Here is a 13,506-nt window from a genome sequence, read left to right on the forward strand (position 1 = left end):
CGCTAAGTAAGAATGAGAATAGTTTTTCCAGGCAGCCGAGGTCACACGACGCTGACGTCACCAACAGTTACCGGATCTCATTTTCTGTCGTTTATGTTGAAATTTCGTACAAAGCACTATCGCTTAGCACAAAAACAATGTGTTTTTGTTTCTTTTTGACCACAGACATGTTGTAGACTTCTAACCAAGCTACGGCTAACGGCTAGCTCGGTTGTTGTCATGGTCAACACGTAGAAGACAAATGTATGACTGAACGTCAGCGTAACGGCATCTGTCCTTTAAAAAGCTTCCACTTTGTGTGAAGCTGAAGTCCCGCTGCTACTGGTGCTGCTGCTGCTGCTGCTGCTAATATGAGGAGGCTGAACAAGAAGAAGGCTCTGACTCTGATGAAGGAGTTGGACGCCTTCCCTAAAGTTCCTGAGAGCTACGTGGAGTCTACAGCCAGCGGTGGGACAGGTAGACGGACACACACACACACACACACGCATTCGTAGTGATGACACTCATAGACATAATGCATTCTCTAGCCCCTCAGCTTAACCTTAACTATCACAACTATATGCCTAACCTTAACCCTTACCTAATCCTAAAATCATGTCTTAAACCTCAAAAAGCCCATTCTAAGGCATGACAGAACGTGAGGACCAGTCAAAATGTCCTCACGAGTTACTGTGGTTAAGCTGTCTGACACTCGTATGTCTGAGTGCACGTTTTCATGCACATTTTTGAATGGGAAAAATCCTCAGCTATGTTTCAGAGACGTAATAACAAGACTTTGGGCTGAACTGTATAAAGAGAGTTATCTAGAAGTTCTGAATAATAATAATAAAGTGTGTTCAGCACATTTATGTCTACTACAGTATTGGATATTAGACATTTTTACAGTCCAGCTTTTCAAGATTCTAGACTCTTTATTATCATGTTCTCCATAACAGAAATGTTTGTAAAGGAGGCAAGTGACAAATAACATTTCTGCTTTTCGAGTTCCATGCCCCTGGGCTTGTGTCACTCTTTCCATCTTTCAACAAACATTCAACATTCAAAAACAGGATATGTGAGTTTTCAGTGCAACCATAGCGTGAGACGATGATGGTTTTTGTATAAAGATCACCGAAACAAAACAAATTCACCATGTCTAATATCCAATACTGTAGTATGCATAAATGTGCTGAACACACTTTATTATTATGTGACATATGCTCTACATCTATTAGGCATTTGATATTGTCTGTGCAGAGTTTTTATTACATTCAAAGTTGATAATTATGTCAGTTAAAAATGCCAATATGGGACTTTTAACTTGAAATTTCTCAAAAGCTATACAGTAAAAATGTCTGATATCCAGTAACTAGTAGATATCAATGTGCTGAAGAACAAAACCTTTTCATTCTTATTCAGGACTTTTAGAGAACTCTCTTTATACAGTTGCCCAAAGTAACTATTAGTTCTCTAAAACATAGCTGTGAGGATTTTCATTATTTTTCCAGTGCTTTCAATTGTGAATTCAGAGACACGGTGCTCTCAGTGTTTGATTTTGAAATGCGAATGTTAATGCTGACTGAGACTTATTTCAGTTTATTTTCCATAGAAATAAAAAAACTACAATGACAACAGAGCATCTAAATCTCAGTGGTGAACTGAAAATAGTGTATGCTGAAGCTTATTCACGGCCCTTTTACAAAATCAGGATTATAGTGACGACTAACAAAGTAACAACAAATTAACAATGTTAGATTGTGACAGTACTAGCTTTAATGTCCGTGTCCTCTTCAGTGTCTCTGATAGCCTTCAGCCTCATGGCTGTACTCGCCTTCCTGGAATTCTTTGTGTACACAAACACGTGGATGAGGTACGAGTACGAGGTGGACAGAGACTTCACCAGGTGAGAAACAAAGGTCACTGACTCAGCTTTGCACACACAGTTTCTCTCTAAACAATAATCATGATAGTTTTATTGTTCAGCTAATTGATGAATTGATTACTAAATTAATCAGCAACTATTTTTTTTTCTTACTCAAAGATTTATTGATTATAAAAAGAATCATTAGTTGCAGTTCTGTTTAAAATAATAGGATCACCAGTTCTAGGGACCACATCCTCCATAAATGACTGTTTCATTAGACATCAAGTTATACTATGTACTATACTATGACTTTTACTATTATAAGTGGAGGTTTTCCTTCTGATCAGTAATAACTGAGTGCATGTTCTGCATTTGCACTCCTTTTCCAGTAAACTGAAGATAAATGTCGACATCACAGTTGCTATGAAATGCCAATGTGAGTACAAAAACTTAAGATTTATGTGCATCTCAGTTCTAAAAAGAAAGCAATCATTCTTATTGGTTTGGGAGAGTATTATCAAACAAGTATGTGTGTGTGTGTGTGTGTTTGTATGCTTGCAGATGTGGGTGCAGATGTCCTGGACCTGGCAGATACCATGGTTGCATCCGATGGTTTAATATATGAACCAGTAAGTTACATTTTGTACGATTACCTCAGGAAGTAACAAATATGAGGAGCTGAAAAATCATTTGTGTTTCAGTAGTATAGTTTCTTTATTCTCGTCTGACAAATTGTTCTTTTATATATTTCAGGTCAACTTTGAACTCTCACCACCTCAGCGATTATGGCACATGTAAGATTCCGTTTACCTGAAACTCCCTAAAAGAATATGTTGTGTTATTTTGAGTTTTGTCTCTGTAGAGCTGCAAATAATGGTCAGTTCATCTTATAATTACCATCTTGATTGATTGTTAAACTGTTTTTCTATGAAACACACACAACAGTTAAAAATAGAAATATAATTAAAATATTGCTTTATTATATCATTATTTAAGTTGGAGCCACAGCATGTATAAAAACTGACTAAAGCTTCATACATAAGTTCTAATTTTCTGTTGATCAGTAATTCACTTAAACTGTTTGTTGTTGCAGCTTTAATTTACTAAATTAAACTGACTTCAAACTGTATTTGTTGCACACACCATACAGTCCCCTGACATATTGGTACACGGGGGTGTTGCTTGTTTCAGGATGATAGTGAGTCTTTTCTTCATTGTTCTGTTTGTCACAGACACTTTATTTTCTGAACGTTTCTGTCCCTCACTGTCAGGACTCTGCAGCACATTCAGGAGCGTCTGAGAGTGGAGCACTCTCTTCAGGATGTTATCTTCAAGTCTGCAATAAAAGCAGCTCCCCTTGATCAAACTCAAAGGTACCAGACCGTGAAGTGATCACAATGATAAACCAGGAGGTGTTTTTTTTTTTTTTAATTCTCTTCATATTGTGTTTTCTCTTCTTCCCCCTCCCTCCCTCCCTCCCTCAGTGAAGACGTCTCCACTGTCCTCACTGCCTGCAGGATACATGGACATTTATATGTCAACAAGGTGGCAGGAAATTTCCACATCACTATTGGCAAGTATGTATCATTTATTTTTGAGATTAATCAATAATGTGTGTGGTTGTAAAGAATGTGTTGTCCAAACTTAAAGTTAACTTAAACTTAAGATATTCTCATGAAGGAAGTCTAAAAATATTCTCATTTATGAATCTAAAATGACTTAAAGATTAAAAAGATTTTTGTTTTTCCTAGACCTCCCAACCGACAAACAAAAGAGTTGGTGATTAATTAAGTAATCGATTAGTAATCCATTCATTGATCAGTTGTTGTAGCCCTTTATAAAGACATTTTGTACTCGTGCAGAACAACACAACTGCCTTATTGACTCTTATTGATAAGCGATGATAATTGTGTGATGTTTGCGTCCCCAGACATCAGACAAGTTGACAGACATCTTTTTAAATATTACTTCCACATTGGATTGTATTATCTCCCTTCCTTTCAGTAAAGAGGGTCCAGTGTATCCTACGCTAAAGGAGAAGTGAAGCAATGAAGGTGCTTTCCTTAATGTTAATCATATTCAAATAGCATTATTGTTGCCACTGAGACACTTGCAGGTTCCACCACTGAGTTAGGAAACTTTCTAAGCAAATATTATTTGGATGCTGATAAGTTAGTTCCCACTTTGGTGTGAATGTACAACTCTGCAGTGCCAGTGTGAAAGCCCTTTCACTGACCACCTTTGACTTCCACAGGTCCATCCCACATCCCAGAGGCCACGCCCATTTAGCTGCTCTCGTCAACCATGACAGTGAGTTTATCGTTTTTAACGAAAACCTTGCTCTGCACATTTGAGTCTTGTCACACTGTGGCCACGTGACAGTGATGTTGAAAGTAACTGTTGTGATGACTGGGTGTTTTGCTGCAGTTTATAACTTTTCTCACCGGATTGACCACCTGTCCTTTGGGGAAGCAATCCCGGGGCTAATCCACCCACTGGACGGCACAGAGAAAATCTCTGCCAATCGTACGTCTCCCCGTCGCCAAACACAAATCCATTTTTTTTTTGTTCATTTTGTATTCATGGATTTTCTGTGTTTTCTCTCCAGCCAACCACATGTTTCAGTACTTTATCACCATCGTGCCAACCAAGCTGAACACCTACAAGGTTTCCGCTGACACACATCAGTACTCAGTCACAGAGCGGGTAGGCGTTAATGTTGCTCTCATTTGTATGTTTTTGTTAAGCGTATTATTGATGAGTATGTTAAATGTGTTTTTATTCCTGTCCATCTGCAGGAGCGAGTGATAAACCATGCTGTAGGCAGCCACGGAGTCTCGGGGATCTTCATGAAATATGATATCAACTCACTCATGGTCAGAGTCACAGAGCAGCACATGCCCTTCTGGCAGTTTCTTGTCAGACTCTGTGGCATCGTTGGAGGAATTTTTACGACCACAGGTAGACGAGCTGTTTGCACCAAGTACCGAATGCACGTTTAAATGACCTCACAGGAACTTTATGGTGTTTTTACCAGGACATTTTTGCATTGTTTTTCTAAAGTCTGGGCAGCTGAGTGCTTTAAAGTCTTTCATTAAACTCAACTTACACAGAATCAAGAATGGTTAAGTAATCCATTTCCATGAAAACATAGTTTTTAAAGGTCCCACATGCAGCTGCATCATCATCACACAAACAAGCAAATCAATTTTCATAACTCAGTGATGATGATGACTCATGAAATCATGCATAACTACTGGTATTCTCTTAATTTGGTGATGATTTAGTGAAGATTGTAGAAAAGTACTTCAGGCTATGGGAGTACAATTATGTCTTATATAGCTTTATACAGCTTGGAAAAAGCTATAACTCCTGCTTAATGGGTTGCTTATGGTTGTGTGTAAAATGCAGACTTACACTTTGACCAAGAATCCTCTCTTATAGAAAAGAAAAGCTAACATCTGTTCTCGTGTACAGGTATGCTCCACGGTATTATTGGCTTCTTGGTTGATGTAGTTTGCTGTCGTTTCCACATGGGAATCTACAGACGTCTCAAGGTGAGAGGATCAGTGATTTTCTCTGAAACCTGTCTGCTAATTGTCGAGGGAAATGTAACTTTCTTTTGGTGTCATCATTGTTAATCTCTGTGTGTTCTTCTTCTTCTTTCTCAGGAGACTCCTCTTGATTTGCAGGCAGACGGTGAAACCACAGCGCCTACACAAAGTTGAAATCACGACAAAAAACAGACTGAGTTCACCATCTTGGCCAATTCCAATGATGAGTGATGAGATGCGGGGGAAATGTTTACATGTTGTTTCGTCAAATGCATCCTTGCTTTGTTCACAGATGTGAAAAAATGTATTTTTAGTATTTTTTTTATTAATGAATGGGTGAGAGAATCAGTCAGGATTCAGGATTATGATCAATACCTCCACTAAGTTTCTATCATTGTCACTGAAAATATTTACGTTGTTATTGTGTTGGCTCTCCCGTGGTTACACACTCAGGTGTTTTCTCTAATATGGGGCTAATTCAGACTTTTCTCTGGGTTATAATAATGTTTTATGCATACATCGATTGACAGATGAGGTTTAATCTTGTGAGGGATGTTTTTTTGTGATTCATTTGTGTTCCTTGGTGACTTCAAGTTGCAAAGAGGTTTTAATCTGCTAATAATGAAGGAAACATCTATGTATCTGTGCAGCGGTGAAGGAGTAGGGTGTCTAAACTAGAAGGTTTTTTAAATGGTTCCACAGCTGTGCCTGTGTGTGAGTGAATGTTGCAAATATGCGGCTGATTTGTTCAATAAATTCCTCCTTCAACTCCACGTGGATTCATTGTTAATATCATTACATTGTCTCCAGTAATTCTGACCTACTGTCACCCAGAGTTGCTAGAACCATTGTGTGTATGAATATGGAGAACTGATGTAGCCTTCAGTCAGCATCAAAACTCAAATGATGTTAAGCTTGTCCATTGTGGGCTACTGTAAAACCTGACCTGGCTCCATTAAACATACATTTTAGGAAAAAAATTTGTTTAAAACTAGAAATGTTATTATTTATTTGGAAAATAAACTGAATTCACCTTTTTATACCCTAATTTGAGTCGGCTCAATGGGCTTCTTCTCTGAGAAGTCATAAATTAATCAAGCATAACATTAGACCACTAAAACTAGTTTGTCTGTTCAGTAATGCTAGTAATGACTATCATTTGACACCGTAATCAAGAAATAATAATGAGCTTTACTATTTTTTTCTTTTAAAACAGTAAATTTGAAAATGTGTGGCTAACAATAATTATATTTTAGCAATAAAAATAAAATTTTGGTTGAAGAGCTTCTACATCCTGGTGTATTAACTGTTACAGAAACATAAAAAAAATACATTTTGATGATTACCAATGCTGTTAATTTAGTGTGGCTTTGGCCGGTGGTCTAATACATTTCACTGTAAATAAAGTGAATTCCACATGAGGGTCGCGTGGCCGCTGGTGTCAATCACAGCTAACATAGGTTACATCAGACCATCGCAGAGCCACACACAGACAAACAACCCGGAGAAAACATGACACACTGTATGTTATGAATGAATATGTGAGAACATGTGATTTTGTGTGGGAAGCGACAGATGAATTGTCCTTCTGGGACCAATAACGTTTTCTGAATCTGAAAACCCATGCACAGGGGGCACTAACCACAACATCAACCGTGTGGCTGATATAAATAAATTATTTTATTTATTTATTTCTGCCTAATAACAACAATGTGAACTAAATTAAACACACTAAACCTAAAACAAACAGCAAATGCCCATCACTCTCTTTCAAACCCACAGTTTAGCCCTGTTTTGTTCCATTTGCAGTTTGAATCTGTAATATATTCCAAAATAACCCAAAAAAGTCATAGTATAGTATGTCGTCCAAAATCAGTCAAAAAAGTCATAGTACAGTATGTTGTCCAAAATCAGTCAAAAAACTCATACTATATAGTATGTCGTCCAAAATCAGTCAACAAACTCATAGTATAGTATGTCGTCCAAAATCAGTCAACAAACTCATAGTATAGTCAGTCAGTCAGTCATCATCTACCGCTTTATCCTCTGCCAGAGGGTCGCGGGGGGTGCTGTCGTCCAAAATCACCCAAAAAAATAATAGTATCGTATGTTGTGCAAAATCAGTCAAAAAAGTCAGATGTGTGACAACCCGGAGAAAACATGACACGCTGTATGTTATGAATGAATATGTAAGAACATGTGATTGTGTGTGGGAAGCTACAGATGAATTGTCCTTCTGGGACCAATAAAGTTTTCTGTATCTGAAAACCCATGCACACGAGGGCACTAACCACAACATCAACCGTGTGGCTGATATAAATAAATTATTTTGTCTTCCAATTTCTGCCCAATAACAACAATGTGAACTAAATGAAACACACTGAACCTAAAACAAACAGCAAATGCTCATCGCTTTCTTTTAAACCCACAGTTTAGCCTTGTTTTGTTCCATTTGCAGTTTGAATCTGTAATATATTCAACTTAAGAGTCATAGTTCATGAATTCCTGAGATTTGGTTGCCCCACTGACATTTTCAGACCACACTTCAAATATGAGTGACTTTCAGAATTTCAGCTGTTACAGTTTAAAATCAGACCATTCAATGAACTAGTCTATTAGTGCCTGTAGTTCAACAAAGGGCTGTAAGTGAAACAGGCAATATTCACTATTCACTCACCTTTAATGGCAGCCATTTTGTCCTGCTTTAGCAAGAAAAGCACAGGTGTTAATGAACAAATCAAAGGAATCTTCATCAATGTGCATTTAGCTTTGTATTACTAGAATAGGGTTAGTTTTTAAAAAAAATTGTGCTTCCCAACCTCAGTTTCCCTTGAGAAATATTTTCTTTTTTTTGTTACATGCCCACTTGGTCCGAGCCTTGAAACTGCAATGCTAATTTCGCACTTTTTGAGTAGCATCCAGCTGCAGCCCGCAAGAACAACACCCTGGCATGACGGAAGTACTCTGGTGTGACGGAAGGTTTTTATAATCTTTGTTTACACACCGAAACAGAGAATTCCCCCAGAAAACTCAAAGAAGATGAAGAAGAAACAAAGAGAAAACTAGAAACTAGCTAGGCCTATATGAGGGAAGAAAGAAGGAACTTTTGCTGTTTGAAGAAAAACATCAACCAATTCATATACAATTGTAAATATAAGCCACAGCGTACAGCACTCATGACGCCCGGCCTGCGACCTTTCAAAGTGTTTAATTACAATAAATAATATTTTATTACAATTGGAAGCTATACAGAACTTCAACATCTTAAAAAATGCTTACTGACATGTCATCATTTTACAATAAAGGTTTTTCATTTTTTACTGTGGTAAGTTTATTTGTCTAAATAAAGTTAAAAAACTACTTCTGTCACGTGTTCTATTGCACTTTTTAGAGCCACTCGTAGGGGGGCGGGACCTCATTCCCAGAATGTAAACAGTGTCCGCCATCTTTGCTAACAGTTATGCTAACAGGACCAAGTGTCACTGGTGGGCACATAACAAAGAAAAGAATGAAGATATTTCTCGACTCAGGGGAAACTGAGGTTGCAAAGCACAATTTTCCAAAAATACTAACCCTATTCTAGTAATACAAAGCTAAATGCAAATCAGTGAAGTATTCGTTTTATGTTTGTCAGGACAATGAGCCAACATGCATGCAGTCATTAATTTAATTCAGTCAAAAACAATCTTTGGAGAACAAAAAAAAATATTTTACACCATGTCAAGAGTTTATTTGACAGTATTTCAGAATATCTTTCAGTAAACAAGTTTTTTTCTATTTTTTTAGCAAAATGTAATATATCAGTACTGTCGCATTTCATAAAAATAGTTGTTCACGTCTTTGAAACTACAGTATCAATGATACAGTAAACCATATTTGTAGGAATACAGCTGTACAGGGTGAATAGTACACAATTAACACTACACAGTTATACTTGATCTGATTGGGGATTTACTGTATGAACGTGCCACCCTTCACAGGTTTTGATAAAGCATTATTATCTTCTTCTTTTTTTTTATTTCTGTATACAAAAACACTCAGAGCAGGCAGGAGGATGGTCTGGGTGGAGACAAAGAGCTGGATGACATTTTCTTTCACCCTCTTCAGACTGGTGACATGTTAATAACATCAAATTTAACTTTTCCTGTCAGTTCAGAAACATCCAGACCACATGTTTTTACCCAGAAGCCACTCAGAATCCATCCAGTTCAGTCCACATGATCCTTTTTTGTATCCCAGTCTGCAGACACAACAAAAGCAGTTTGACAATAGGTGTACACCAGTTTACAAATACTGCTTGGCTCTGCCATCATGCTGCATTCAACCAGTCACATTTTGAACAATGCACTGTGATTATTTGTTATTTTTGTAACTCAAAATCTCTAGTGACTCTTTTTTTTCTCTTTTTTTTTTTAAAGGAAAGCAAACAGCTTGACAGAAAACAAATGATTTCAAAATGGAGGAATATAGGAGGACAGTGACATACTGTAATAGCAGCATGCCTCGACAGTCGAAACTTTGTGACCCAACAATGCATTACTGTTTCACAGATGTCCAAATAATTTGGGTTCAGATTCCGAGTTTTGCCACTGTCTGCAGTTGTGTGGAATAGACAAATAAAGCAGAAATTACACACACACGACAGAAACCATGGTCCACTTAGATAACAAACCCTGTCTGCAACAACGTTCTCAGCTCGACTCGATACCAGATCACGCTCTAAGAAGAGGATGTAATGCTACAGGCTACATTGGATCACCTCTTTAACACTACAAGGACAAGGGCAGTCAGAGACTTTGATAGGCTATAAAGCTGAGAGTGCATCAAGATTACTGTACATACTGCTCCATGTTAAGTCTGAAGAAAACAGGCTCCACAACTCAACAGGCTGCTGATATGTGTGCATGGTCATTAACTATCTGTTTTGCATTCAGTTCCCAAAACAAATCCCGACAGAGACAGCTCTGCATTAGTGTGAGCAAGGCACTCCGGCCCACCTCATAACCCTCGGCCCCCCCTCTTCCCCCACCACACCGATACCCATCTCCCACAGTGATGTGGTACGATTAGCACAGTAAAAGGCATAGAAATGGGAAATATAGACTGGACACAATTTTTCTGTCGAGCGTCAAATGAATACAGCACAGCGTATAATTCTGCACAATGACTGCGTGGATGACTCGTGATCTCGCTGTGTACACAACTCAAAAAGGTACTATGAGTTCTTACCGAAGCAACAGTTGTTAGTCACCCAAAAGTTCCAAAACAAATCTTCTTTGTCTCATGTAACTGGTCATCTCCACAGAGGACGTCCTCCCTAAATTCTACTCCGAGAAGACATGTGAGTCCCTGTGTAATGACATGGTGGTTTACATCCATGCATACGACGACTGTCTCGCTCAGCAGTCTGGGTTTGGTGACTGTCACAGTCTTTGATATGTAGTCATAGAGGAGGCCGTGGAAATAGTGTTTCTAAAATACTCTCTTGTGTGTGTATGTGTGTGTGTTCTTTTTAATCCTTTCTTTACAATGTTTTAACTACAACAAGGCCTCAAAAAACAAAAACAAACAAAAAACAGACAGGTATGTTTTTGAGATTACCAAATGTACATATTTTTCGCATCTTTACATTTACAGTATATGATATATTGGTAGGCGTGTGAGATCGTAGCATATGCCGGGCGAGCCAGGCTGTCACTCGGGTCAGTCCTCCTCATCCTCCAGGATTTTCAGCGTTTCTTTCCTCCAGCCGACAGATTTGTAGTCTCGCTCATTCGACTGCACGGAGCACAAGTAAATCTCTTGGCTCTCTGACCGTATGTGTCTCTGCCATGAGGAGCCTTTTTCCATCTGAGTTTATGTTGCGCTAACCAATGACAGCCATTCGAGTGGATAAGAGTGTGCATCAAAAGCGCAACCCCACTCAAAATCAGACACTGCTGCTCCATCTGTGACTCTTGCAGCCGAGGGTCCAAAATGCCTTTGCACTGAGTCGTGTCCGTCAGGTTTTACATTGTATCTTACAATAACTGTGAAAGTTTCTCTGTTTTTAAGGTAGTGGGTGTAATAATCATACTGTAAGAACAAAACATGATTTCAGAAGTACATGGAAAACAATAACAGGACAGAAAGAGACAGAGGGAGGGAGGGAGTGAGAGAGGAGGGGAGATCTTCATCCAATGGTGAACTGAATGAGGAGCCAGACAGTGTGATCCAGTTCAAAACACCGAGATCCGTTCTACCTGCTTACTGTGGAGGTCCAGGACCTCAGGGTACCAGGCAGTTTTTCAGAGCCGGGGACATTCCAGGGCCCAGGGGAGGCAGCTGCGCTCCTCACGGGAGGATCCTCCACAGTTTTGGAGGGGCAGCAGAGCCCACTATGGCCACTGGCCCTCTCATCTTCTCTGGGGAACACACCTCTGGACACCGGCCTCTCCTGGAGGCTGACATGTCCATCCCCGCTGGCCAAAGAGGCTCCATTGGAATTCACACTCACATATGTGTCCCACGGCCACACGGTGCTCATCACCTGCGTGTGCAGCCCCTTTCTTTCACAGCAGGGGGAGCAAGCCTCCTTTTGCCTCTCACGTCTTTCAGCTGACCTTCCCAGGAAAGCTTTAGGAGGCAAAGCCCGAGGCTGTCTGTCGCCTGGTCCACAGTCCACCTCTATCTGCCCCCTGACGATGCACTTCTGCTGGGTGGACCTGCCACCTGTAGCCCCTCTAATGGAGCCATGGTCTGTCAGCTGTGGAGCTTTGTCTGCCATGCACACTGTGGCCTCTAGAGGGAGATGATGAGGGGAGTCTGGGGCTGAGGCTGGATGGGATGAGAGCAATGGATTCGGGTGGGGCTCGAGGGTCACTTCCTGCAGGGCAGAGTGGGCTGTAGAAAGGGAATCCCAGGGGCCGATACAGTCTGTCAGGAGAGACGAAAACACACTCAGTGGGCTGAGATGAAAACAGAGCGGCACGACCAGCATGCACATGCGTACAGAGAGAGAGGGAGAGAGAAAGAAAGATGTACGTAATAACACAGTGACGCATCACATCCTGAGAAATGACAGGCAAACCTGCATGCATGTAGAAAACCATCCTGACCATCCTGACCATCCCGGCCTCTATATTGACATCTATAACTTAAATGTCCAGTGTTTAAGCCAAACAGAGACTCCTTACCCTCAACCCACACTTTACCAAGCCCATCAGGGAACTACGGTGGCCTTCACATACCAAAAATGATGTTGTTGTTCTTCAAAAGTAAACTAAACTAAAGCTCCCGCTTCAAAATGCAAAATGTACACTCAGACTGCAGAATGAACACAAGATGGCGGCCTCTATGAAGCAAGGCCCTTAACTAAGACCTAAACTTATTATTAAGGCAGGGATGATATGATTTAGTCATGATCAATATTCTAAAAGTATTGTGATTCGTTAGTATTGATACTGAAATTGTCTCCTTTAACCAAAATTGAAGGATACATTCATAGAGACAATAATAATCCATAGTCCATATTTCCAAAATGAATCACAGTCAGTCTGATATATATCTAGATTGTATGGGACAGTGAGACATAACATGTAGAACTGAATGTTTTTCTTTTTCAGGTAACTGCTACATAAAAAAAAATAAAAATACAATAAATACTTTTATTTGACGCCAAGATGGAGGCGACTGGAACATTGCTCTAGTAAATCGAGACGGCTGTTAAAAGGTTGAGGTACGACTGAAATCACCTATGAACATTTTTTATTATGAATCCAGGGTTCAATGAGCTTGTGCTGTAAGAACATAAAATAAAATAAAAAGCTGGGACAAGATTAATAGAGATTATCAAAAGTGGACACTTTTTGAGGAGGATTGGTAACTTGTCTGGAAGAATATTATCCTTAAAATCATTTAAAAATGTGTTCCATTCCTGCAACTACAATCTACACACTGGACCTTTAAGTATCCGTGACTACAGATGCAGACATGTGACAGATTTATTCACAGCTTCAAAACACTGAACATATTTTCAGCTGTGTGACAACCTAATCCTGTGTGGACTGATGTTTCACAGTCTAACCCGCAGCTTTGCCCACGACGACATCTGCAAGGTCATTTCATACA

General features: G+C 39.5%; 2 protein-coding genes across 8 annotated transcripts in view; one reads left to right on the forward strand and one right to left on the reverse strand.

Annotated features, from left to right (window-relative positions):
- Window positions 1-54: 54 nt before the first annotated feature.
- LOC131469411 (endoplasmic reticulum-Golgi intermediate compartment protein 2-like) lies at window positions 55-6,170 on the forward strand. The gene is made up of 13 exons (XM_058644311.1): window positions 55-456; window positions 1,774-1,882; window positions 2,233-2,279; window positions 2,405-2,472; window positions 2,597-2,637; window positions 3,115-3,216; window positions 3,328-3,420; window positions 4,098-4,153; window positions 4,271-4,369; window positions 4,452-4,549; window positions 4,642-4,804; window positions 5,321-5,400; window positions 5,515-6,170. The coding sequence occupies exons 1-13, from the start codon at window positions 351-353 to the stop codon at window positions 5,569-5,571; spliced, it is 1,119 nt and encodes a 372-aa protein (XP_058500294.1). The 5' UTR covers window positions 55-350; the 3' UTR covers window positions 5,572-6,170.
- Window positions 6,171-9,103: 2,933 nt separating this feature from the next.
- LOC131469666 (membrane-associated guanylate kinase, WW and PDZ domain-containing protein 2-like) overlaps window positions 9,104-13,506 on the reverse strand; it is a 115,268-nt gene continuing 110,865 nt past the window's right edge. For 4 of the 7 annotated variants that reach the window (XM_058644901.1, XM_058644900.1, XM_058644899.1 and 1 more), the window contains exon 22: window positions 9,104-12,312. In XM_058644901.1, the coding sequence (XP_058500884.1) occupies window positions 11,636-12,312 (677 nt within the window). In that variant the 3' untranslated portion in view covers window positions 9,104-11,635. The remainder of the gene's footprint in view (window positions 12,313-13,506) is intronic. The other 3 variants (XM_058644905.1, XM_058644903.1, XM_058644904.1) reach the window with 2 other exon arrangements.

Source organism: Solea solea, chromosome 12 (assembly GCF_958295425.1).
Source record: "Solea solea chromosome 12, fSolSol10.1, whole genome shotgun sequence".
NCBI classification, from domain to species: Eukaryota; Metazoa; Chordata; class Actinopteri; order Pleuronectiformes; family Soleidae; genus Solea; species Solea solea.

Bases quoted from the DNA above. Each gene is read 5' to 3' on its own strand.
- LOC131469411 (XM_058644311.1), top strand. From the start codon at position 351: ATGAGGAGGCTGAACAAGAAGAAGGCTCTGACTCTGATGAAGGAGTTG. The intron at 3,421-4,097 runs GTATGTATCATT...TGACTTCCACAG, and splicing joins TTCCACATCACTATTGGCAA to GTCCATCCCACATCCCAGAG. The intron at 4,370-4,451 runs GTACGTCTCCCC...TTTTCTCTCCAG, and splicing joins AGAGAAAATCTCTGCCAATC to CCAACCACATGTTTCAGTAC.